The sequence below is a fragment of the Oryx dammah genome, unplaced genomic scaffold, assembly GCF_014754425.2.
Source record: "Oryx dammah isolate SB20612 unplaced genomic scaffold, SCBI_Odam_1.1 HiC_scaffold_24, whole genome shotgun sequence".
In the NCBI taxonomy this organism is placed as follows: domain Eukaryota; kingdom Metazoa; phylum Chordata; class Mammalia; order Artiodactyla; family Bovidae; genus Oryx; species Oryx dammah.
In genome coordinates, this window is record NW_024070208.1 from 83,489,908 (window position 1) to 83,516,062 (window position 26,155).

A 26,155-nucleotide genomic window follows, 5' to 3' on the forward strand; every position below is an offset into this window, starting at 1 on the left:
CCAGAATTCACCTTCAGTTTGGTCCTCAGCAAGGACGTTCTCAGACATGGGGATGAACACACAGCTGCCCGAACAGCTGCTGGTACTGTTCACGGGCACCTGTCATGCTGTTAAAGAGGAAGCAGCCCAGAATGGGGCAGCTTCTCCCCACGGGAAGCCGTAAGGCAGCAGTCACAGGACCCACTGTGTCTCTGCACCCCTCTGCTGGACGGGGCAGCTGAGCAATGGTCCTGAACGGAGGGAGTGCCTGCCCCCGGCTCCTCTGCAAACGCGGGCGTTGGCCAGCTCCAGGCAGGACACCACCCCCCAAGAGAGTGGCCCCCAGGGCAGGTCCAGCTCGGCCATCGGCCAGTCCCCCGCAGGACTGAGCGCCTGTCAGCCTCCTCCAGGGGCCAGCCGCCTGCCCGGAGGGGTTTTACTCTGCTCCGCAGGGTCCCTGGCTACAGGCCAGCTTGTGAACAGGCCCCCCTCTAGAACAAGGGCCCCTGCCTGCCGGGGCAGCAAGGTCAGTGATGAAGTTAACGTGGCTGCTGGGCCATCCTGCTGCCGGGGGCAGAGCCGTGGACCAGTTCGGGAGCCTGGCTGAGAGCTGGAGCGGCACGCAGGCCCCTGTTTCTTGCCAGTGCCCTGCACAGCTAGGGCTCCCCGCCTGCGACAACAGGGAGACAGGGCAGTGCCGCTGGCCAGCTCGGTCCCTGCTCACCCTGCCGGCTCTCACCGCGCCACCCAGACGCCCTCACAGCCCTGGCCCCGGGGTGTCTGCTCGGGCTGGTACCCCAAGAACCAGCGTTGAGGGAGCAGTGTGTGGGAGCTGGCGCCTGCGGGGGCTTCCTCTGCTACGCGTCCCTGGGGAATGCGTTGCTCTGTCACCAGACCCAGCACATGAAACCGATAGACCCAGGCCGACGCTGCCCCTCACATAGGCCCAGGTGACCCTGGGCCGGGGTCCTGCCCGCCCTCCCCAGGATACCATGTGGGGCTTCCAGCCTGTCTCCAGGCTGAGATCTCTCTGAACTGCGTCAGTGCTGAAAGGAAACCCACTCTTCAGCACCTCTGTTCACACCGAAGGGGTGCTGGGGTGGTGTCGGCTTGGTTCATTTAAGGGAAAACAGCCACAACAGCAACTTTCACAGGAAGGCTTTACTGTGACTCAAAGGGCGCAGAACCGTGGCGGTCCTCAGCTCCTGGGTTTGGGGTCTTCTGTCCTCCGATCCAGCAGCTCCCACGTGGACGAGCCGCTCCTGTCCTGGGGAGGCAGGCGGCCTCAGGTGGGTGGACGGGCAGGTGTCGGGGCTCGGGCAGGCCCGAGCCGGGGGCAGGTGTGCTCCCGGGAGAGACGCCAGCATCTGCGACGCTAGCTGAGCCCGGCCCCGCAGAGCGCTCACCTTGATGCTGATGCCGTGGACGGCCAGGTCCCTGCGCAGCGTGTCGCAGGCCTCTAGCAGGGGCTGCCGCTCCACGAGCCGCTGCCGCCTCGCCTCCCCAGGGGCCTCCCCGGAGGCCAGAGCAAACTGTCGGACCTTCAGCCGGAAGCGGACCAGCTCCTCCACCAGGCTGTGCAGGGCGGCCGGGCTGCTTGCCCCTGGAACACACTGAGGGGTGCGGGGGTGTGTCGGGGTGAGTGGGGCAGGGGGTGTGTGCGGGGGTGTGAGCTGGGTGTGTAGGCGTGAGCGGGTGTGAACAGGCAGCCGAGGGCCTGGGGTGCATCTTCGTCCCAGCGTCCAGGCCGGGGGCTCTGGGAGGTGCCGGCGCCTCGGTGTTAGGATAGGAAGGCTGAGGAAGGCTCAGATGGGGGACCAGAGGCTGGCGCTGGGCGCCCCTCGGGACGGGGCGGGGACCCTGACAGGCGGGACCTGCAGAGCTCACCACAGCTGCTGCGTCCACTGGGGGGTTCCCTACAGGACACAAGGGGCCCGGAGCACGCTGCGGCCGCGGCGGACGCTGGTCTGCTCAGAACCTCGTCACTGCGGCTAACGTGTGCTAGCTCTCAGCGTGCATGCGCGCCTTTAAGGACGGTGACATGTCTTACACATGTAAGAAGTTTGGCCTTACACATTAAAACCAGCATATATGAAAGGAGAAAGCGTCTGTTACATGCTGGCACGTAGCTGAAGTCCAGAAACAGGACTGAAAAGAGGAGGCAAGCATACCTGTCGCTCGGCCAGAGAAATGCCCACCGTCTCAAAGAACTGCTCCACGGAGGCTATGATGGCTCCCAGCACGGCGGGGCTCCGGGGACCACGGGGCTCCTGTGACGGCCACCGCGGAGAGCACTCAGAGGCCAGAGCACGGCCCTTGCAGGTCGGCCTGGGTGGGCGGGGGCGCAGCCCCCAGGGAGGCCGGGCGTGTGCTCCGTGCACCTGAGCCGGTCGGTGGCCCCCGGGGGTCATGGGGTCACGAGTCTCCGCGCAGAGCCTGGCCCGGGGCGGGCGGGCCGGGGGCCAGCTGGGGTCGCACCGCAGCCTCCACCCTTAGCTGATGTCGCTGTGACCCACGCAGACCCCGCGGAGCCCGGGAGGCGACGGCATATCTGGGGCTCCTGTCCACACCCAGGCCCCCAGCGCCCCCCTCGGGAGATGACTGCCCTTGGGGAGCCCTGGGGGCCCGGGCCGGGAGCGGGGCCGCCTGGTGGGATGGCGAGCGCGCCCCGGGAGTTACCTCGGCGGCTGCCTTCAGCTGCCTGTTCCCATGGTGGACGAGGTCCATGACGGCGTCCACTGCCCGCACCGTGTCGAAGTCGTCCGCCAAGGCCGCCTGCACAGCCGCCTTGGTGCAGGCCAGCCTGGGGGAGGAGAGCGCGGGGCTGTCGTCTGTCCTCCCGGGTCCCCAGCTGCAGCCTGAGGTCCCCTGCGGGCCCCTCGCTCACACGTCCCACACGCCCACCCGGCCATCCCTCGCCCCAGGATCTCCGCTCCCCCGGCACAGGAGAGGCCTGGCAGAGCCCCGAGCAGCCCCACTGGAGATGCAGAGCTCTGCTATGCCTTCTCGTGCACCCAGAGCTGCGTTACCCAGCACAGCCGGCCCTCCATGGACACACACACAGACTCCCTGCTTGCCTGTGAGCAGGCCACCGCCCGCCCGTGCCCCCGCCTGGGGGGCCTGTGGCCGGTGGCTCCCGACCTCGCGGGTCCGGCGCTCGGCTCCATGCTGCACTCTGCCGCGGGGGCCAGCAGGCCGCTTGTCTGTCTCCTCCCAACGCCCCTTCCCGAGCAGCCCCGGAGGAGACCAGTCTCACCACCCTCCAGGGTCCCCGGGGGGGCGACGCCAAGCCCCCAGACCCGCGGCCTCAGCCCCTGGTGCCCCGGCGGCCTCCTCCTCTCTCGCCCCTGGCATGCCCCCAGCTTCTCACCGTCCCTGATGTCAGCCGCAGACCCCCTCCCCACCCCACCCCCGTGTCCTGGACGTGACTCTACAGCCTCCCGGGCCCGGCCCCACCCGCCCCCACGCGGCTAACGCCTCGGGGCCCTCGCTGCGCACCGACCTCTCCCACAGCACGTCCTCCTGGATGGGGCCGCTGGCCAGCTGCCCCCTCACGTAGGCCCGCGCATCCTCCACGAAGGCGGCCGTGGCCCGCAGCAGGCGCCTGGCCTCCAGCAGGGCGCCCTCGCTGTAGTCGACGGCTGTGGGGTGGGGGCAGTCACAGGTGCAGCCTCGCCCGTGGGCCAGGGAGGGGCCGCCCCCTCTGACCCTGGACAGCAGGGGGCGGCCCTGCTGAGGCTGCTGGTCAGGCCCTGGGCCCGCTCACCTCTGCCCGGCTCAGGACGTGGCAGGGGCGGCGGGAAAAACCCCAGGCCCTGTGAAATGGAGGGGGGCTCAGGCCTGAGGGCAGACCCGTGGCTGCCGGGCGAGGGCAGCACGCCAACGGGGGGCGTCTCCCCGGGTCTCAGGGTCCCCAAGAGCCGTTGGACTCGGGACTCGGGCCACGTGGCCAGCTCACCTGACCTGTAGCTGCTCCGCAGGCAGAAGAGGCGGAAGACGTCGGGAGAGGCAGAGCGGAGGAAGTCCTGGTGGGGGGCACACGGGTGAGATGAGCCACTGACCCTCCGGCTGGATGGACGTTTCTCTGCACAGCCTTCCCCACCCACCTGCGGCCGCACCCGCCCGCGCTGCGCCTGCTCATCTGGCCGGACAGCCCAGCCCACGGCCCAGCTCACCCCGGAGAGGACAGGCGTGGGTGCCTGTATTTCAGTGTGGTCAGCGCCTGTCTGAATGCTGCAGACTGCACTCTACTCAGAAACACTGAGCTCTGAGGAAGGTCCCCAGGCCACACCAGGCCACCCCCGAGATCCACACGAAGACCCGTCTGACCCGGTTATCTCCGCGTCCACGTCCGCCTCCTGACACTCCTCAGAGTGTGGAAAAGGGGTCTTTCCCGGTCCTTTCAGCCCCCCACACCAGCCAACTGGAGGCCCACCCAGGGGACGCTGCAGTCTGCAGATGAATTAACGCGGTCCCGAGCCCTGGGTCTTGACCTCCTGGAGACGGGCGCCTGAGTGCAGCTGTGACTACAGGGACCGCACCAGGAAGGGGAAGAGACCCGGGGACCCGGGCGGGCCTCCTGCTCAGGGCAGCCTCCACGACGTGTCGGCAACGTGGGGGCCAGAGAGGCATGCTACCTTAATGGTGATGTAGTTCTTCAGCGACTTGGACATCTTCTCTCCTCCACCCTTCACATGCAGGTGCCCTGAAACGAGAGCACAGCAGCTCGTTCCTCACCAGGCAGGACGGAGGAGCCCTTCCCGGAGCCCAGCCTCCGGGGACCCTGCCCCTCACTGCCCTCTCGCGGGCGCCGGCACAGAGCCCCCCGACCCGCTGGCCAGGAAGGGGGCCACGCCCACTGGGCAGGCGTCACAACGCGGGGACCACCCTCCCCCTCCCATGACTCACAAATGGGGTGGGGGGACACCCTCTGCTTCCAGGGACCGCAGGCCTGGGCAGCCCTGAGCACTTTCCCATGGTAGCTGTTTCACTGGTAGGCCCCACCCGGCACCGTCTGGGCCCTGTGTATGTGAAAGATGGGGAACCGGCACCCCTCAGGACGCTTCCGTCCGAGCCCGGACCTCCTCCAGGACCGCCTGGGTTCCAGGCTCACTTCCCAGGAAACTCCTTTCCCAGCAGAAGGTTCGTCCACCTTTCCTGACATGACTTCACCCCAGGGTGCCCAAGGCCAACTTTCCTGAGAACTGGTTACAGTGCGGCTTCTAGAAAAACACCTGACCCTGAACGCGTAACCCTAGAAGCACGCGGCCTACACCGGGTGCAGCGGACGTCTCACAAAACCGATGGCGTCTGGAGAACGAAACCCATCCGACTGCTGAGCCTCACGTCCACCTCCCTGTGTGCGCGGAGGCACAGAGTCATGTGTGAGTCTGCGACCCCAAGGACCATAGCCTCCAGGCTCCTCTGTCCCCGGGATCCTCCAGGCAAGAACACTGGGGTGGGCTGCCACGCCCTCCTCCCGGGGATCTAACGGGCCCAGGGATGGAACCGCGTCTCTTGCATCTCCCGCTTTGGCAGGTGGGTTCCGTACCACTGCACCACCTGGGAAGCCCAGGAAACTAGATCGCTTCTCCAGGTGTCGGGACACACCACTCTTCCTCCAGAACACAGAGCGAACCCTCCCACCCGCCCGCATCTAAATGATGGGACCCACGGAGTGCACACGGACCTCCGTGAGCGCTGGCACTGCTGACGCTGCCGTCTGTGCCCAGACCCACGGTCACCCGGGGTGCTGGCGCTGACAGCAGGCCCCGCGTCCTCACGAGCCACACCAGCAGTTAACGGGGTCACCCGATCCCGGCCCAGGGACGGGAGCACTGCGTCACCAGGCCCTGCGACTCCTCCCCGCACGGGCTGCAGTGCTCTGTTCTCCTGAGTCCCTCACCCAGGGGCAGACGGTTCCACATGGCTTCTGAAGAGAGGTGTGGGCCCCTGACAGGAAACACGCGGGTCCTGGGGGCCCTGCCGGTCCCCGCCCGGGAGCCCCCGAGGAACGGCTCATCGGGAGCTGGGCTGGCAGGAGGGAGGGATTCCGGCCACTGTCGAGCTCCAGGCGGCACATGAGGTGCCCTTCACCACTCACTCCCCGCTCCTGGGAGCGGACGGCTGGTGTTAATCACGAGCCGCTTAAACAGTGAGGCGGAGGGCGGTGCTCTCAGAGGCCGACAGACGCTCGTGGTGACGCCGCCACAGCTCCAGGCCGGCACAGTCACGATCACTAGGGCGGCCCGCTGAGACCCCTCGTCACAGCTTCACTGAAAGGAACTGCTGTGAACAGTACTGCTGGTTTTCCGAATTCTCTTCAGCTCACATTTCAGTTCCAAAAGACGCACTCGGCTTTCCCATCCAAGGGAGTTCTCGTCCGACCGACTGCACGTCGGAGATGGTTGGAGGGGCGGCTGCTCCTTGTTCTACGAGCTGATCTTTTGTTGCTCAGGCGTGTCCAACTCTCGACTGCAGCACACCAGGCCTCCCCATCCGTCACCAACTCCCGGAGCTCACTCAAACTCATGTCCATCGAGTCGGTGGGGCCATCCAACCATCTCCTCCTCTGTCGTCCCCTTCTCCTCCTGCCCTCAATCTTTCCCAGCATCAGGGTCTTTTCTAATGAGTCAGCTCTTCACATCAGGTGGCCAAAGGATTGGAGCTTCAGCTTCAGCCCTTCCCGGGAGTGTTCAGGGCTGCCCTCCTTTAGGACGGGCTGGACCGACTAGCGGCTGTGGGCGCGCCCAGTGGAGCTCTCGCAGAGCTGACGGGACAGAGTGGGCAGACTGAGGGGAGCCAGCACTCACCGGAATGCAGGAAGTAGTTGCCCCACTGCGGGCAGTGGTGGAAGGCCTCGCACTGGGCAATCTCGTTCTCGTGGTGCGGGAACGCCAGGTCCACACCGCCCGAGTGGATGTCCAGCCGACTTCCGAACACCAGGCTGCAAGGCACGGGGCAGAGCATGGAGTTACCCGGGTCCAGCCACACCGTCTCCACGCCCTTCCTGTGGTCACGCCTGCCAGCCCTCTGCACACACGAAACGGAGCCCAGTTCTAAACACGTGATAATCCGGCTGATGCACGCAGAAACTGAGATTCTGTTTTCACGTCATAAAAACCCCTAGTTCACAGCTTTTTCTCCTCGTAAAGACACTCCACTTTCTTTGCTGAAGATGTGGTTTTAAAAACATCAAAAAGTCTACACGCTCCGCTGACCGAGCCGGGCACCGCCCCAGCGTCTGGATCAGCACAGGTGAGGCTTACCTGGCGATGGTGGAACACTCGATGTGCCAGCCGGGCCTCCCGTCGCCCCACGGGGAGCCCCAGAAAGGTTCCTGGGGCTTCGCCGTCTTCCACAGCGCGAAGTCGCTGGCGTGCCGCTTGTCGGAGTCAACTGCCAACGACGAGTGGTATGTCAGCGGAGGGAACCCAGAGTCAGCATCACAGCGGTCACAGAACAGCCAGGACACCTGCCCCAGAGTCTGCTCCCCGGAGAGGCAGCCACACGTCTCGCCTGCAAGTCTTTTCTCCTTCCCACGTGCAGGCCGAAGCCCCCAGACCCCCTGACCAGAGCACGCCAGAAGCATGCGGGCCCCCAGCCATTGGCCAAGAAAATTTTTTTTTCTTATTTTTTCCTAAAAGGTGTTGCTGATGCTGGAATGTGTACTGGACGTTCCCTCCCCACTTCCCGAGGGCCAGGCCATTCCTTGCCGGCATGGACGGTCAGGGCAGCGGGAGGAGCGCCTGGAGCAGAGATGACAAGCCCCGCTCAGGAGTCAGCACACGGCCAGGGACAGGACCGACAGGCCGTGGTCCGCAGGGCGGGGGCTTATGCCTGAAAACACCTGCTCTGTTGGGGTTCTGACCGCTTGTGTTTGACTCTGTTACATAGTATCCTTTTAAAAGTGTTTTTAATATAGTTCTATATACTTACTATTGCTTCTCTATAAAACCAACTTTGACCTAACAGAACCCTGGAACAGAAGAGGGTATAGGAATAGACTCAAACATGGCAGGAAGGCGACAGACGTTGAAACACAGACGGAAGCTGCTACAGGGTAAATTCACACGGTGTTTACACACGATGGGTCACCTCAGGGATTTAATACAAGAGCGGCAGGACGGACGAGAGCATTAAGACAGGACACACAGACAAACATGTGTGCAGACGTGACTGGGGAGGTACGAGCCCAGGGGGCCCCAAGACCTCCACGTGAGCTCTGTTCCAAAACCCCTGAATTTAAATCTCAGCCGTGACCGACGTCTGGCAGTGACTGTGTCTGAGGAGCAGGTGTCCTCACCCCCGACCCACCTCGGGAAGGTCTGGCTCTCTCCCCAGAAGCCCTGCAGGAGGCGGGGGGACCCACCTGGCTCTCCCACTGGCCCGGGTGCCACGCCAACCAGCTTGCCGTACCTGTCACCTCGCGACTGCAGGTCGAAGTAGACGTTGCCTGTTTTGTTAAGGGAATGGTGAAGCCCACTTCTCAGCCGTCAGCACCCACGTCTATGCGCGCATCACATCTAACGGTGTTAGAACTTAAACACAGGACGCAGCCTCTGGCCCCAGCCGGCCCTCCCTGCATGTCTAAACCACGACCAGCAACCCTGTACTAGGGAAGCACGCGTTTGGACGTGCCACGGCCATCCAGCGGTGGAGGCGGAAACACAAAGGGAAGGTCGCTGGGTTCACTGGCGGCCTGCATTCAGCTCTGGCCCCCACGTTACACACCCACCAATTGAGATGCCCCTTCCTAGTCCAGACACCGCGAGAGCACCCTGCCGCTCAGACCACAGGCAGCTCCTCACACACACATCACCGTGGGTGCCTTCCCTGAGCTGCACGTGGTTTCCCAGGGGCCCTGCAGAGCCAGGGTGGGCCCCAACCTCTGACCCATGAGGCGGCGGTGGGGAAGGAGCCGTGTTCAGGACGGCTGCGGCCACGGGCACTGCGCTCCTGATGGCCGGTGCATACCACGGTCAGTGCAGGGCTGCGGTAAGCCGAGACTTCTCACCTGGACAAACCTGTGACTTCTCACCTGCACCTGCCTAGCTCCGACCTAGCCCTGACCCTCATCTGCACCGCCCTGCTCGGCCTTGAGGACTGGGGCTCACCTTCTGTCTGCACCGCCCTTCTCGGGGGCCGCGGCCTGGTCGGGGGGCTCACCTTTTGCTGTGCAGTAAGCGTGCCCATTGGCAATGAGCCTCTCGATGAAGGCGACGATCTGAGGCACGTGCTCGGTAACCCGCAGGTAGGCGGTGGGTGGGAGGACCTGCGGGGGGGCACAGACCCGCGGTCTCCCTGGCCCCACACGGACGGAGGCCCCGCCGGACCGGCTCCATCGCTCAGGCTTCTCGCCGGCCACCTACCTTCAGGGCTGCCATGTCCTGTTTGAAGTCTTCTTCGTAAAGACGGGCCAGGGACGCGGGCGACACACTCATCTGCAAGATACCGAGGCGGGGGTCCGTCTGCAGGGTCAGGATGGGGCCTTGGAGGGCAGCCGCCCCCACGCGCCCTGCTCACAGAGGGCCCTGTGCCTACTTTCCCCCCAAACCCCCCAAAACGACAATCGTCCTGGGAACTGCAGCCCGGGGATGTCTACTGAAGAGAGGAACCCAGTGAGCAGAGTGTCCTCTTCACGGCAGTCGTGGGCAAGACAACACATGCCTCTCTTAGCTCTCTTTGCAGTGTGGAGACAGTCCCACCGAGTCCCTCCAGACGGCCCCGGGGTCCCGTGTACACGGTAAGACTCCGGGGACAGAAGACACTTGGTCGGGTCTCCAGGCCCAATGGCTCCTCCCGAGCGGCCCCTGGTGGCGGAGCGGGCCTCCGCGAGAAGCAGTCAGCCAGCATCCGCCAGGGGCAAGGCCAAGCAAACCACAGGCCAAAAACCCAGCGTCACTGTGCCGCTCTGGAAGTTTCCAACGGTACACAATTCTGGACCCAAAGAGCAGCGGATGGCCTGATGAGTTGGCCTCGTTTTCTGAGTTTTCCTCATGAGTTTCCTGAGCAGTAATCCTCTCCTGGGGGCAGGAGGGAAGTGTGCCCCCGCCCGGCCCCTCCCGGAAAGCAAACACCGCACTGTCTGTGCCTCCTCCCGAAACCCCCCACGCGGCCTGCACCTGGCGTCCTCGGCTAAAGCCACAAGGTGTGCAGGCCCTGGGCATGCAGTGCGCTGAGCCGCGATGCACACGAGTGCGCACACACACGGGGGCACCGCCCTGAGCCACAGACCCATGCGTGACACACGAGTGAGCGTGCTCACACACACACGGGGGGGCAGACCACGAGTGATGCCCTGCTCGAGGACACGCGTGCACACCCTGGGTGGCCGCTGCCAGCGCCTCCAGAGGAACCTGAAACTGAGCACCTCGTTCAGGCGTTGCTGAGGACCCGCCAGACCACCGTCATGGTGGCGCTAACACTAAACGGCGCCTTCTCACTGCATGTCTAACCTGAGTCTCTCCTGTTCGGAGGGAGCTTGAACATCTCGAGTGTTTAGGGGCCATCTGCATTAAACTGTCTGAAGGTAACCATGGCTCTACCGAGCTGTAGGTCCTTAAAGTCGTATTGATATGGAGGAAGTATTTTCAAGAAAAGAAATAGACCTTTTATCCTCCATATGAATTTCAACTGTTTCTAAACGTCTTTCAACTTTACGGTTATTTTACAGCACACAGAAAATTTCATTTTTGTATTTAGCAATCTTTTACATTTCTCAGCCTCTTCTGGGTTTGGAAACAAACTTAGCAAAGCCTTCTGAACAGGAGGCTACAAAAAAGAGCCCCATGGTTTACTCTAATAATCTGTGCTTCCACATCTTTATGTGAAATCTCTGATCAGCTTCAAATATGCTTGTGAGCCATATATCCAACTTTGGTTTATTTCTTCCCCCAGATGGTCGCCCAATTGTCAACTTCTTACTGAGTAATTCCTCTGTTCCCCGCTGATGTGAAATGCCATCTTTACCAAAAACAAATTTCCATAATTTACTGTGTCTGTCTCTGGACATTCTAGCGTGTCCCATCGCCTGTCTCTTGGTATAACTGTGAATTTCTCCACAGTCTCCAGACAGAAAGCAGGTGGGGGCGGAGGGGACAGAGGAGGCTTGGGGGGGCGGGGGGCGGTCAGCATCGCTACAGGTGTGGAGGACGCGTCAGCCTGGACCTTGTGTGCAGACACACAGCTTCCCCCAGGCCTGGCCCGCCTCTACTGCTGCTGCTGAGTCGCTTCAGTCGGGTCCGACTCTGTGCGACCCCGTAGACGGCAGCCCACCAGGCTCCCCTGTCCCTGGGATTCTCCAGGCAAGAACACTGGAGTGGGCTGCCATTTCCTTCTCCAGCCTGCCTCTACAGAGCTGTGCAAAAGGGGAAAGAGTAAAGAAAAACAAACAACTTTCTGCAGCTCCTTAACCGTTAGGAGTCGGCAGGTGCCTCCTCCTCCGGCCTCTCTTTTTACGGTTGCTCTGCTCGGCCTGCCTTTCTGCTTGCCCCTGGGAACTCCAGACGCAGGCGGTCTGGCTCTGACAGGACACATAGGGTCCTTCACACGCGCCGGGGGCCCTCTGCTCTCAGTGGCTCCTCCCGCCTCCTCGGCGGGACCCTGGGGATGGTCACAGGTGACTGTGGGCCGGAAGTGGACACAAGCTGCTGCTGGCATGGAGGACAGGGAATCAGACCCCCAAACGAAGCAACTGGACCAGAACCTCCAGGCCCCTGGGGCCCCCAAGAGGGGCCCATGCTGCTCTCCACGGGACTGCCTGCAGGGGGCGCTGCTGACACACTGGCCTGGGGCCCCTGAGAGCCCAGGCCCGCCCAGGGGTGGCGGGGAGGAGACTCTTGAGAGTCCCTTGGACTGCAAGGAGATCCAACCAGTCCATCCGCAAGGAAATCAACCCTGACTATTCACTGGAAGGACTGATGCTGAAGCTCCAGTACTCTGGCCACCTGATGTGAAGAGTCAACTCACTGGAAAAGACTCTGATGCTGGGAAAGATTGGGGGCGGGAGAAGGGGGCGACGGAGGATGAGATGGTTGGATGGCATCACCGACTCGACGGACATGAGTTTGAGCAAGCTCTGGGAGTTGGTGATGGACAGGGAGGCCTGGCGTGCTGCAGTCCATGGGGTCGCAGAGAGTCGGACACGACTGAGCGACTGAACAACAACGATCCCCTGGGCTGGGCACTATCCCAGGCAGGCAGGGGACCTTGAACGCGTCCAACCTTCCTCCCGGAGAGAAGGGCACGCAGGCCAGGGTTCCAAAGCACAAAGACAGTAACTGCTTCAGTCGCTAAGACATTTAGTATCATTTTTCTTAACACAAAATGTAACCCTGCGAATATACCTTGTTTCTTTTCATTACTCCCCCAGAAATCCTCTTGCAGCTTTTATTCCTGACAAACAATAAAACTCTGCCAAAAGTTAAAGTCAAGAAAGTGATTCAGAGAAATGAAATATAATTTAAACTATTTTAAGAGCACACACTGAAGCAGATGGCATAAAGGATACAGCCATCGTCAAGAAAAAACCTTGCCTCTGGTAAAAAGAACAGCCTTTTTGTTGGACACTAAGAAACAAGTAGGTGTTTTCATAACTATGTGCTTCATGGGGAAGCAGATGAATCTGTATCCTCAGAACAAAAAAGGCTGCGTGATGCCAGGTTAGCACCCTGCTGTGTAACAAGTATGGACGTGCTCAGCTGTCAAAAATTAACACATTCTCTACGCTTATCATTTCTAAACCAATCCTGCCAACGTTTTTCCCCATCGGCCCCCACCAGCTGAGCTTCATGACAGGCGGAGAACCCACCTCCGACTCTGAAGATTCACAGGCGATCCCAACTCAGCCAGCACAGGGACACACCTGGGCGGCCTCAGGTCCCGCCAAGCAGATGACCCGGGCACCCTCCTCCTCAACCAGCCTGGCGCCCTCTGCAGGGGTTACCCCCCACACCAACACTCGTCCACCTGCCGTCAGAGTCCCCCACCTCTCCCTGCCCTTCCCGGCCAGCCAGGCCCGGCTCCAGCCCACGTCCTGCTCAGCAGCGCAGGGCTGACCTCCCCATCGGGGCCCGGGTCCTGCTCAGCCCTGGCCGGACCGTGGTAGCCTCCAGAGGGACTGGCAGGCCTGCCCCTCGCCCCCGTCTGTCCTGACCATGGACGAGAGGCCACTGCTTCCTGTATCGGATTCACTCAAAGGCTCCTCTGGACCCCAGAGCCGCCGGCCCAGCGAGTGTCTGAGCACAACCTCAGCGAAGACGGCCCCAGGCGGCCCCAGGGAGACAGCGCAGGGCCCTGGGCAGGTGGCGGGAGTGGACCCGCTCCAGCAGCCGGGACAGCCTGCCTGCTTCCCGCCGCCACCTCCCACGTCCCCTCAGCTCCCCACTCACGGCGCCCACGGCCACACCAGCATCGTGTGACCTCGCGCTGGGCGTACGCGGTGGCCAGGGCAGACTCCTGACCCAAAGGGACACGAGGTACAGGCCGGGGGTCTGGATCTCAGACACAACAACGTGGGGTCAGCGCCGCAGAGACCGGGGGGGTCGCTGAGTACCCCCGACACACTCCGCCGAATGCTGAATGAAGGCAGTCAGTAGGAATCAGGAAGACGGGCTTCCCAGAAAATAAATCTGAGAGAAAATGACAGGGCACGGGAGGAATGCAAGCGTCCCAAAGCCAGGACGGAAGGTCCAGACGGTCCCTGCGGCGGAACGCTGCCTCTTAACATGCTGGCGAGCACTTCAGAACGCGAAAAAACACTCAGAATACAGTAAGTGGGAAAAGCAGGCTACAGAACAACGTAAAGAATAACCTGGCTTCCCAGAAAAGCCCTAGACATGCATTCAGACACTTTTTAAGTTATAGGACATAAGGCACTCAGCATGTTTTTCTATAAATTAGATAATTTAACAAATTTTTATATATCTTTAGAGATAAGTGTTATATATGTGCCTGCATGCTAAAGTCCCTTCAGTTGTGTCTGACTCTTTAAAACCCTATGGACTGCAGGTTCCTCTGTCCATGGAATTCTCCAGGCGTGCCCTCCTCCAGAGGATCTTCCCGACCCAGGGATCGAACCCGCGCCTCCTCCGTCTCCTGCTCTGGCAAGCGAGTTCTTTACCACTGGTGCCGCCTGGCAAGCCCCAACTGTTACACACAGTCACATATGAATTGTTATACAGAGTTGCTGGTTATAAACCACAGAGGGGGTGACCCTTTGGAAGCAGACTTTTAAAAGTATAACCACAGGGACGCCATGGTCACCCGTGCACAAGATCCTATGCTCTCACAGCTGAGGGCACAGGCTCAATCCCTGGTCGGAGAACTGAAATCCCACAAGCTTTGTGGTGCGGCCAAAAAAAAAAAAGAAATAAAAAATTCTTGAGTAAAAAAAAATAAAAAGGTAACAAAAGAAATCCCCGCAAAAAAGGTCCTCTAAATGCCACATGAGATATAAGAAGAGTGTCCTGTTTATATAACAAGTGAGAAAATCAAACCTCACAGGAGCGAAATTCCCAAAGCCAGCCCCTGAGCTCCCCCTGTAACAGGGAGGGAGGTACGTCCCGCAGGCTGACGGGGCAGGGAGGGCCTGGACTCAGCCTGGGAGGTGTCCTCGGGATGAGAGGATTCGGTGAGTGCGGAGTCGACCAAACTTCTCTCAGCAGGGTGAGGCGACCTCTCTGAACAGCCTCACGCGGTCCCGTGTGGACAGCAGGCGTGAAAAGTCTCGCGAGGCGCAGACAACTGTCAGGTGGCGGTCGGCCACTCACCGGTCAAAGCACCGCGCAGTGTGACCCACGCTCACCTCGTTGGCGCGTCTGATTATCTTATCATCCACGTCCGTGATTCCCATCACCATGACGACGTTGCACCCAAACACCCTGGTGAGGATCCTCCGAATTATATCAAATCTGACGTAGGAGCTGAAAGGAAGAACATTACGGCAGCTTTCATCCTGAAGGTCACTACTGCGATCTTCAAAAGAGTGTGCAACCTTTACTGTGAGGCCGCACAACTGCGTGAACAAGGACGTTCAAAGGCAGCTGGAAAAGGAAAAGCCTTTCACTGGCCCTCTTGGGTCCGCATGAGAAAGCTAAGGCGCTGCCTCAATTTCAGGACCCAACACGAGCACTTTTAACTTTAGAGCTGCTGTTTGAGTGAGTTTACACCTGCTCCACTGTACAAAGATTCACTCGTGATGCGAAGTCAGGAGGCGGCCAAGATGCTGGGTGCTTTTACCGCCCATGTTCATGTTCTAGGATAACTAACGTTTGACCGTGACGAGAGACAGAAGCAGATAATAAGTCAAGACAGAGATGATCCCATCAAAGCTGGAAAGGTCACTCCCAGAAGTGTGCACACGGCTGTGGAAAGTGGGAACTCCAGCCTACGGGCAGGCTGCATGGGGGCAACTCAGACTTGAGAAAGCAAGGGTTTAAGATCCGGCTCAGCTCAGTCGCTCAGTCGTGTCCGACTCTTTGCACCCCATGGATTGCAGCACGCCAGGCCTCCCTGTCCGTCACCAACTCCCAGAGTTCACCCAAACTCATGTCCATTGAGTCGGTGATGCCATCCAACCATCTCATCCTCTGTCGTCCCCTTCTCCTCCTGCCCTCAATCTTTCCCAGCATCAGGGTCTTTTCGAATGAGACAATTCTTCACCTCAGGTGGCCAAAGTATTGGAGTTTCAGCATCAGTCCTTCCAACGAATATTCAGGACTAATCTTGGATTAAAATCCAATATCTACTTAAAATCTCAAGAAACTAGATTCCCCAATAAGAGCAGCCTTTACTCTCCGGGTCAGCCAGCCTCATGCTCGTCCCTGTTGCACATGCGGCCTCTCCGAACTTGGGCTCACAGAATCGTTTTCCCTTGAAAACAAGGCTCCTCCTCATTGTGTCCCCTGGGTTCCCACACCCACCCACCCCGGACACAGCTGACGCCAAATCCCAGGGCCAAGCCATCTCTGAAACTCCTTCCCAGGAAGCTAAGAGGTTAAACCTCCCTTCGAAGCCTCAGACTGCCAATTCACAAACTGGACAAAAGTCTGCTATCTCACAGGGCTGCGGTACATAATCTCAGTGCCTGCGCAGCAGAAATTTCAGCTAATTCTGATTATAAATATCATCCCGGTGGCCCTCATTGTCAAGTCAGGAAAACACTACAAGAAATGAGATTTTAAGAGACGAAGTTAACAAGAACTTAAAACAGAGTGAAAGAAAAAGTTGAATCACACGTGTGGCTAGAAGGAGCTAGGGGGGAGGGGCAGGTGCTGGGGGCCCGATACCCGAGGGTGGCTGCTCCCCGGGACTCACCCACCCTGTGGGCACCTTGGGAGCCCAGGGGTAGGTCCACTCACCAGGCCGAGGCTGCTCCCCACATGGGAACCTGGACTCTGCAGCCGGCCTGGCTCAGCACTGTCCACCGGGGACCCTTCCCGGGTTACACTTGGGAGGTAACAGCACCACCAGCTGGCGTGGTGAGAGAACTGCACTGGCTGAGGTGTGCGCAGCGTTTAGAACAGTGCCGGGCACAGAGTGCTGTCCAGCTAAGCATCTGTCTCTTTAAAGCAGAAGCAGGTGGGGAGGAGGGCGTGGAGGCAGGAACCTGGAGAGTGAGCAGGGACAGACCCACAGACGAGGCGGTCTTGGGCGTCTGGCTTTTGAACCCAAGAGCAGTGGACTGTGCCTGACCATCCCAGCCCCTGAGACCACAGCCCTTTCCGACGTCTTGGGTTTCTGCCTCACAAGGGACACCCTCACTTGGTGACTCTTCCTGAGTGATGGGTGCCCAGAGCGGTCACCCTGGCCAGGGAGTCGGACGGGAGGCTTCCGGGGTGTTGGGAACGCTCTGTCTCTCGGTCTGGGGGCTGTGAGCATCAGCTGGGCAGCACACTGCAGGTCAGCACACTTTTTCGCATGGTTAAGGACAAGCACAGATTGCAACTGATGCTCCTGGGTGAAAAATAAGGGCGAGACTGCCTTGCTCCCTCTTCCTTTCAGAATTTCTTCCTTAGTCTTTTCAAAATGTATCTAAATGTTTACATGGCTAAGTAAGCCTTATTGAGTCTCACAACTCATGAAGTTTCAAAGACCCAGAAGCCTTCTCTTTGAAATGAAGTTGCCAAGAAGGTCACTTTCACCACTCAACAAGAGGGGCCTAACCTGTGGGACTCCGGGCTGTAGACCTGCCTGAACCAGAGAGCTGGGCCCACCCAGCTCATACGAAACCTCGCCAGTTCGTGCTATTTCTGTGATCCTTGCAGCAGGGGCCAGTGCACCCCATACTCATTTCATTCTCCTTCAATAACAAAAATGTTTTCTTTCTCTTTTGCCTTTGCGGACAGCTTTTCCAGGGCAGGACAAACATTAACCCCTATTGTTTCCGGTATTTCCCCAACATATTTAATACTTCAAAAAAGAGATCAAAATATGCTTTTTATAACTAATAGTACTTTGGCCACCTGATGCAAAGAGCTGACTCACTGGAAAAGACCCTGATGCTGAGAAAAATGGAGCAGGGAGGAGAACAGGGCGACAGAGGATGAGATGGTTGGATGGCATCACCGGCTCAACAGACATGAGTTTGAGCAAGCTCCGGGAGACGGTGAAGGACAGAGAAGCCTGGCATGCTGCAGTCCATGGGGTCACAAAGAGTTGGACACGATTGAGCAACAACAAATTAATAGTAAGTTAGTCCAAAGTGAAGAGGGAAAAAAACGACGACTAGTCTATTTATTTTGTTATAATACACACAAAAAAGTTCAGATCTTGCTGGGTGATGCACAATTTCTAAAATACATAGTAAATAAAGGTAACTTTTAATCTAGATCTGAAAGATAAATTTAAGAGATGCACAAGAGAACAGACAAAATATTAGGAAAAGCAGCAATTTGGACAAACCTAGGAGACAGAGTTAGAAGAGCGAGCGCGCGTGGGGAGGTCAGGGGCTCAGGCTCCAGCTCACCTGCCGCGCTTCCGAAGGCATGCCCGCCCACGAGCCACCTATCCTGGAGAACAGGTGAGCCTTCGCCAGCCTTCCCACATCAGGGACTGGGCTAAGCAGCACTTTGTGGGATTTATTTCACTAAATTGTCAAGATTCAAAAGAATATTATTATCCCTATCCAAAAGATGAAGAAACCAGGACTCAGTAATAAAGTGACTTGTCCAAAGTTGGGAAGTAAATGGGGAGGGGGGTTGCAGAAACACCTGACCAGCTGACTCAAGGGCCCTCTGAATGGCCTCATCTTACTAAACACAAGAAACATCTGATTGCAAAACGGTCCTTTCCCTTGCTCTCACTGTGTCCCCGAGCCTCCTCACCTGAAATGGGACCAAGTGCTTAGCACTGCTATGGGGACCAAATGAGGATGAAATATGTATGCTTCCCACAATGCCTGGAATACACTAACTACTCAGGATTCTTAAGTTGTCACTTGAGGGATAGAAAAAAAAACAAACCTGCAAAAAGCTTTCTTTCCAAAATAAACGGTCCCTTAAAGTGTGAGAATTCAACGTCAGGACACTCACCAAGCATGACCCAGGTGTGCGTGATCGTAGACAGTTGGTCCACAGCTATACCTGGGGAAAGAGGTAAGACCCACCGTGTGAAACAAACTTGCAAGAAAGGATGCCACGTTCTCAGTCATAATTAGCATATAATCATGTCTTTTTGTAAAAAAGAAAACAAAAGTAACCGCTTTGGGGGGTGCGTACCCGGGGCTGTACGACCCTCGGATCACTAAATTCAGCGCCAAATCCGTGAAACGCCGGGACTACCCCAGGGTCTTTACAGGTGCCGCCGGAGTACTTTATCACTCATTAAACGCCTGCACCTGAGGACGCAAGCCCGCGCACCACGCAGGGCGCCCGCCTCCGGAAAGGCTGGGTGCAGCCCCTCCCGCCCCGCCGCATCCCCGCTCCCCGAGTCCCGGCGGGCTACCAGGAGGCGGCGTCCGCGCGGCTCACAATCAGCGGGTCCTTCCTCCGGGTGAGGCTGTTGTACACCTTGACGCCCGTGTCGTAGCCCGCGGGCTGCAGCCAGCCCTGCCCGCGCGCCCCCGACGCCGAGCGGCCCGGCTCCGGGCCCGGCGCGGCCCGGAGCAGCCAAGCGGCCGCGCGGACCCGGCGCGTCCCCAGCATGGCCCACGCCCACGCGGGGAAAGGGGGCGCCGGGCCCCGCCCACCGGAAGGCCCGGCACGCCCCGCCCACCCGGAAGAGGCCGACCAGAGTCCGCTGCGGCGCGGGGGGCGGGGCCGCGCCTCGGTCGGGGAGGGGAGCGGCAGGCGAGGGTGGTGGCCCCGCCCCGGGGCGGTGAGCAGAGCTCCGCCCTTCTCGTCCCGGGCGGCGCCCGACTGCGCTGCCTCGGTGCCACCCCGGGCCCGGCCCGCGCGCCGCAGGAGGCAGTGCCCCGGCGCGGGCAGCCGCTGACGGCTCCGCGCCTGCTCCGGGGCACGTCTGCACCCCAACACGGCTCATGCACACACTGAGCACGTCTGCACCCCAACACGACACACCCTGTCACCGGATGAAAGAGCAAAGCTAGGACACCACCCATTCATCAAGTACGCGTAGTAGGAAACGACTGCCTGGGATTCATTTTAAGGTTGTAAGTTCTGTCTTCTGGTCTCTTGAGAACAAAAGCATTCTGAATTGCGGTTTCAACGAGACTCTTTAAAGGCGGATTCTCTTGAAGTTAACTTTCAAATTATCTCGACAAACGTGTCCTTATTGATATCTTCCAAAACAGCGTCTCAAAAAAACCAAAGAAATCCCCTTTGCTTTTGCAGTCCTCAAAACAGCACGTTAAGCTTCCCAGTTCTTTTGGGGGTTTGTTTTGGTCGTTCAATAGGAAGGCAAGCGCTCCAGCAGAGATAAAGAAGGACCTTCCAACAGCACTTAAACTTTCCCCGAGACCTCTGCAATTCCCTGGGGACTGCGTCCGAAGGCTTGACGGCTTAAGTGTTAGAGCCTGTCATTCACAATTAGGAGACCTCCCGTCGGAGCCAAGCCCCTCTCCCTCACCACTCAGAGCCCTGCTTCAGCATTAACCCCCTCCCCACTGCCGGCATGCTTGCCTTGTTGCTCTTTTGTAATTCTCTCTCCTTTCTAGCACAAGGTGTGTTTCTCTCCCTAATTATTTTTGGGTTTTTTCTTTTTTCAAACTTTAAACTTTTTATTTTGCGTAGGGGTATAGCCAGTTAACAATGTAATGGTGGTTTGAGGGGAACAGAGAAGGGACTCAGCCATACAAGTCCATCCTCCCCCAACCGCCCCCCACCCCAATCCAGGCTGTCACAACACTGAGAATTCCACGAGCTATACAATAGGTCCTTGTTGGTTGTCCATTTTGAATATAGCAGTATGTTCCTCGAGTACTTCAGAGTGTAACTTACTTTCAACTCTATTGTTGCTTAGTTGCTCAGTCCTGTCCAACTCTTTTGCGACCCCATAGACTGTAGCCCAGCAGGCTCCTCTGTCCATGGGATTCTCTAGGCAAGAATACTGGAGTGGGTTGCCATTTGTGTCTCCAGGGGATCTTCCCGACCCAGGGACTGAACCCACGTCTCCTGCTTGGCAGGCAGATTCTTGACCCACTAAGTCACCTCTTCCACTGTATCCACCACCAGATTCAGAAAAGGGTAATCTCTGAGGAGATCCACTGGCCGCAGTTTGGAGAAAATCTGAGCAGTAAAACCTGTGATAGAGAACGCTCTGACAGACATTAGACATGCCAGAAAAATAAGAAAATGACAAAAGCCTTAACTGCAATCTGTGAGAATATAAAGACTTTGAGGGAAAAGCTAGAAGTTTTAAAAACAAATTTGGTGAGACTGAAGATGGAACCCTGCTGAGGCTGGACAGCTGGCGTGTTTTAACTGGCCGGGGAAATCATGATGTTCTAAACTAACAAAGGTATATATTCTGTCCTCTGAAAGCTGGTCCTGTAAGGCGCTCAGCCCTTGGCGGGCAGCAGGGCTACCTCAAGTCTTCCAGGAATCTTCAAACAAGGAAACCCAGACGCATTATTCACTGATGGTTAAAAGCATAACTCTTCTTGCAAGTTCAGTATGAAAGTGACGAGGAAGATATATAGTAGCATGCATACCCAGAGAGAGAGAAAAAGAGATTCCAGTTAATTTGACTCCTCCCAGTCTAGGTCAGAACCAGTAAGTATATTAAAATTAATGATTCCAAAATGTCATGAATGCCATTTCGTAGCCCTTAATGACAACAACAAAAAGTGTAGTTCTCAGCATTACATTTTGCTTCAAAGAAAAATCTGTAAATCCAAAGTATAGTAGATGAGGAAGCACATATTGTTTAGGGCACTTCAGGTTTGAGATGAACGTGTTAGGACTTATATTTTAAGCAGCTCAAAACAGAAAGAATTGTAGTTCATCTCTTTTGCTTCCATAAGTTTGAACATCTTCAAACTAGAACTATAACCTTAGAAAAAACATTTAATATCAATTGTTGAAACACTCCAAACAACAATTGAAACTACCCAAATCCTTCAATGTAGCCTCAAAATTAAGCTCTTTGCTTTAGTGGCATTTTTAATTGGGTGATTACAGCTATTCTCGAGCTATTGGTCTTCTAACCTTGTCCATTCAATGTTGAAGTCATTGGCATACATTTTAAGAACTTGGTTCGGTTCAGTTCAGTTGCTCAGTCGTGTCCGACTCCTTTTGACCCCATGAATCACAGCACGCCAGGCCTCCCTGTCCATCACCAACACCTGGAGTTCACTCAGACTCACGTCCATCAAGGCATAGATGCCATCCAGCCATCTCATCCTCAGTTGTCCCCTTCTCCTCCTGCCCCCTATCCCTCCCAGCATCAGAGTCTTTTCCAATGAGTCAACTCTTCGCATCAGGTGGCCAAAGTACTGGAGTTTCAGCTTTAGCATCATTCCTTCCGAAGAAATCCCAGGGCTGATCTCCTTCAGAATGGACTGGTTGGATCTCCTTGCAGTCCAAGGGACTCTCAAGAGTCTTCTCCAACACCACAGTTCAAACGCATCAATTCTTCGGCACTCAGCCTTCCTCACAGTCCAACTCTCACATCCATATATGACCACAGGAAAAACCATAGCCTTGACTAGACGGACCTTAGTTGGCAAAAGAGTCCGAAATGCAGTACTTGGATGCAATCTCAAAAACGACAGAATGATCTCTGTTCGTTTCCAAGGCAAACCATTCAATATCACAGTTATCCAAGTCTATGCCCCAACCAGTAATACTGAAGGAGCTGAAGTTGAACAGTTATATGAAGACGTATAAGACCTTTTAGAACTAATACCTAAAAAAGATGTCCTTTTCATTATAGGGGACTGGAATGCAAAAGTAGGAAGTCAAGAAACACCTGGAGCAACAGGCAAATTTGGCCTTGGAATGCGGAATGAAGCTGGGCAAAGACTAATAGAGTTTTGCCAAGAAAATACACTGGTCATAGCAAACACCCTCTTCCAACAACACAGGAGAAGACTCTACACATGGACATCACCAGATGGTCAACACCGAAATCAGATTGATTATATTCTTTGCAGCCAAAGATGGAGAAGCTCTATACAGTCAACAAAAACAAGACCAGGAGCTGACTGTGGCTCAGATCATGAACTCCTTATTACCAAATTCAGACTTAAATTGAAAAAAGTAGGGAAAACCGCTAGACCATTCAGGTATGACCTAAATCAAATCCCTTATGATTATACAGTGGAAGTGAGAAATAGATTTAAGGGCCTAGATCTGACGGATAGAGTGCCTGATGAACTATGGAATGAGGTTCGTGACATTGTACAGGAGACAGGGATCAAGACTATCCCCATGGAAAAGAAATGCAAAAAAGCAAAATGGCTGTCTGGGGAGGCCTTACAAATAGCTGTGAAAAGAAGAGAGGTGAAAAAGGCGAAAAGGAAAGATACAAGCATCTGAATGTAGAGTTCCAAAGAATAGCAAGAAGAGATAAGAAAGCCTTCTTCAGTGATCAATGCAAAGAAATGGAGGAAAAGAACAGAAGGGGAAAGAACTTGGTAAAATTAATCAAATATTTTCTGGCTAGTTAGCCCAAGGGGTAAAGTAAATGTCTTACGAACATTATTCACCACTGCTTCCCTAGTGCACAGAACAGTAGCTAGCACGTGGTGAAGTGTGAAAGTCGCTCAGTCATGTCCCACTCTTTGTGACCTCATGGATATACAGTCCATGAAATTCTCCAGGCCAGAACACTGGAGTGGGTATCCTTTCCCTTCTCCAGGGGATCTTCCCAACCCGGGGATCAAACCTAGGTCTCCCGCACTGCAGGCGGATTCTTTACCAGCTGAGCCACGGGGGAAGCACATGCATGGTAGGCACTCATTAAATTTTTTTTTGTCTCATGTGTCTGTGAAGTCCATGCAAACATGAGGGATCGCTACTGAGATGACATCGTGATTTAAAAAACAAAACCAAAACAAAACAGTCCAGCTTGATTGTCACTGAAATGAGTAAATTCTTTCTCACCTTTATCCTTAAATCCAGATGAACACTTCTCAGTTAAAGGCAATAAATGCCTGGATTAAAAGTACCTACCTCTTTCTTTATTTTGGGGGGCTCCAAAATCACTGCAGATGGTGATTGCAGCCATGAAATTAAAAGACGCTTACTCCTTGGAAGAAAAGTTATGACCAACCTAGATAGCATATTCAAAAGCAGACACATTACTTTGCCGACTAAGGTCCGTCTAGTCAAGGCTATGGTTTTTCCAGTAGTCATGTACAGATGTGAGAGTTGGACTGTGTAGAAGGCTGAGCACCGAAGAATTGATGCTTTTGAACTGTGGTGTTGGAGAAGACTCTTGAGAGTCGTTTGGACTGCAAGAAGATCCAACCAATCCATTCTGAAGGAGATCAGCCCTGGGATTTCTTTGGAAGGAATGATGCTAAAGCTGAAACTCCAGTACTTTGGCCACCTGATGCGAAGAGTTGACTCATTGGAAAAGACTCTGATGCTGGGAGGGCTAGGGGGCAGGAGGAGAAGGGGACGACCGAGGATGAGATGGCTGGATGGCATCTATGCCTTGATGGACGTGAGTCTGAGTGAACTCCAGGTGTTGGTGATGGACAGGGAGGCCTGGCGTGCTGTGATTCATGGGGTCAAAAAGAGTCTGGCACGACTGAGTGACTGAACTGAACCTCTTTCTTGCTCATGTACTTTAAAGTTACTTGTATCTTTTTTCTTATTCAGCGTTCACTAGTCCACATAATATCTTCGTTTCCACATAGCGTCAGAGTACTAAAGTCTTGTGCGGGCTAGTGGCCCATAAATGAAGTTTAACTCAGCATCCGCTTTAAACTGGGCCCAAACTGGAAAAATGTGAATCTCTAAGTGAAATAACAACCGTTTCCCCAAATTTTCGAAGTGAATGTTCTCCTGATGTGCGGGTGGATTAAGAGGGCTGAGCGTAAAGAGGAAACTCATTTCAAAGTGTTAAGTACCGTTCGGCGTTGATCAGCGCAGCAACGATCCAACGTGAAAACTCGTTTCGAAAGACAAAAACAGCTCAACGCTGTCTCGCGCTGTTTACGAGCCCATCACCTGGCCAGGGCGAGCCGCGCTGCGGACAATCGCCCATTTTAAAAACACCGGGCTGAGCTGCAATTCTACTGGTTACAGAGAGGGACTGAAAACTTCCGAGCGGTCTCGGCTGTCACAACGCTGCTCCTGCGGACACTCGGGGTTCCACCGGAGCCTCGCTCGCGGGTCGAGGCGCGGGACGGCGCGAAGCAGCGGGGCACACGGGAGGGAGGCCGACCCCCCACCCCTCCATACACCGGCCGAAGAGGGAGCGCAGAGCTGGTAGGGGACGCCCGCAGGCTGGGGCCGAACTACCGGGCAGGGTTAAAGACGGCGACAGGACGTCTGCGCCCAGGGAGAGGACCCACGGGGCGGAGAGAGAGCCTCCGAGCTCGCCTGCCTGCAGCGGCGGCTCGGACGCAGGCCCCGGGCTCGCGGACAAAGCCTCGGTGTGGTTACGCCCACGGGGCGGGGGCTCGACCGGAAGGGGCGGGCCCGCGCGGGCTCGTCGTCTAGGCAACGGGGCTCTCAGAAAGCCCAACTTGAGTTTAGCACCAGGAGGAGAGAGACGTGGAGGGAGGGGAGGGCCCGAGACTGAGAGAGAACCCCCCCCCGGGACCCCTGACTGGAAGCCGGCCCCGCCCCGCTGTGGGTGGTATTTCGAAGTGGGGGCGCGGACTTCAAGAGCGGCATCCAGGCGACGGGCGAGAAGGGCCACCCAGCCTCTCCGGGGGCCCGGCGTGGGTTCCCCTCTCGAGCCTCTTTGTCTCCAAGCTGCTTGGCTCCAGCCTCCAGCCGGCGACACAATAAGGGCGGGCGGTGTTGGACCGCGCAAGCGCGCGAGCCGCCGGGGCCGCTGGGAATGGTGGTCCGACCGCCAGATGGTAGGTCTCCCGCGCGGGCCGGCGGCCGCCGTGGCCGCCCTAGTGCGCACGCGCGCCCACTTCCGCCCGGCCGGGCCCCGCCCGCCTCGGGAGGACGCGGGTTTCCAGTAGCGAGACCCCGGCGGAGGGGGCGGTACCCGAGCTCACCCATCCCTCCTCGTCCTGATTGGACCATCCAGCTGTGCACGGCAAGTCGATTGGCTCCCGAGGTTGCCAGTCTGTTCCGCGACGTACTAATATATTTCTCCGCTGCAGAGTGGGCTAGGGGAGTGCGAGGGGCTAGAGGCTGGAGGGAGGTTGTCCGCGGGGCTGGCGGCAGGGCTGCTGCTGCTGCGGGCTCGTCTCCGGCAGTCTGGGGCGGGGCTGCGGCACCCCCCACGCCCCAGTGGGAGTGCGGTGCCGCCCGACGCCGCTCTGCCTGCAAGTGCGAAACTCCTAGTAAAGTTTGCTCCCCGCCCGCCGCCCTCTGCCCGCGAGACCCCCGCCCGGGCCGAAGTGACAGACAGAGCCCCACCCCCGGGCGGTGGGGCTGGCGAGGGGCGTGCGTGCGGCGGGGGCGGGGCCCCCGGGGGAGGGGGCGGTGGCGCCGGGGCGCATGCGCGGTGCCGGGGGGCCGAATGTTTCCCAAGTGTTTGAAACTGGTATTTGGGTTTTCCACGTTGGACAAGTGCGGCGCGGCGGGCGGCGCGCGCCCCTTCCCGCGCTCGCTCGGCCCCGGCCCCGGCCCCGGCG

General features: G+C 57.4%; 1 protein-coding gene across 3 annotated transcripts; it reads right to left on the reverse strand.

Moving 5' to 3' along the window:
* Positions 1–1,122: 1,122 nt before the first annotated feature.
* Positions 1,123–25,727, reverse strand: CARS2 (cysteinyl-tRNA synthetase 2, mitochondrial). 3 transcript variants are annotated; one of them, XM_040267456.1, is made up of 15 exons: positions 25,571–25,727; positions 18,513–18,563; positions 14,786–14,903; positions 9,351–9,422; positions 9,148–9,253; positions 8,351–8,434; positions 7,248–7,377; positions 6,792–6,925; positions 4,617–4,684; positions 3,938–4,004; positions 3,482–3,620; positions 2,659–2,782; positions 2,151–2,249; positions 1,386–1,592; positions 1,123–1,241 (listed from the first exon to the last, which is right to left on the reverse strand). In XM_040267456.1, exons 3-15 carry the CDS (start codon positions 14,837–14,839, stop codon positions 1,128–1,130), a joined length of 1,398 nt encoding a protein of 465 aa, XP_040123390.1. In that variant the 5' UTR covers positions 14,840–14,903; positions 18,513–18,563; positions 25,571–25,727; the 3' UTR covers positions 1,123–1,127. The 3 variants fall into 3 exon arrangements, with proteins under 3 accessions (XP_040123390.1, XP_040123388.1, XP_040123389.1); XM_040267454.1 differs by lacking the exon at positions 25,571–25,727 and adding an exon at positions 18,925–19,124 and having other exon boundaries at positions 1,123–1,246; XM_040267455.1 differs by lacking the exon at positions 25,571–25,727 and adding an exon at positions 18,699–18,798.
* Between the last annotated feature and the right edge of the window lie 428 nt (positions 25,728–26,155).

What these genes read in the sequence shown, in the direction of transcription:
- CARS2 (XM_040267454.1), bottom strand. Translation starts at nt 19,124, where the DNA reads ATGCTGGGGACGCGCCGGGTCCGCGCGGCCGCTTGGCTGCTCCGGGCC. An exon ending in CGGGCCAGTGGGAGAGCCAG is followed by an intron (nt 7,378 to 8,350) that starts GTGGGTCCCCCC and finishes CGTCGTTGGCAG; the next exon opens with TTGACTCCGACAAGCGGCAC. An exon ending in CAACTACTTCCTGCATTCCG is followed by an intron (nt 4,685 to 6,791) that starts GTGAGTGCTGGC and finishes CTCTCGTTTCAG; the next exon opens with GGCACCTGCATGTGAAGGGT.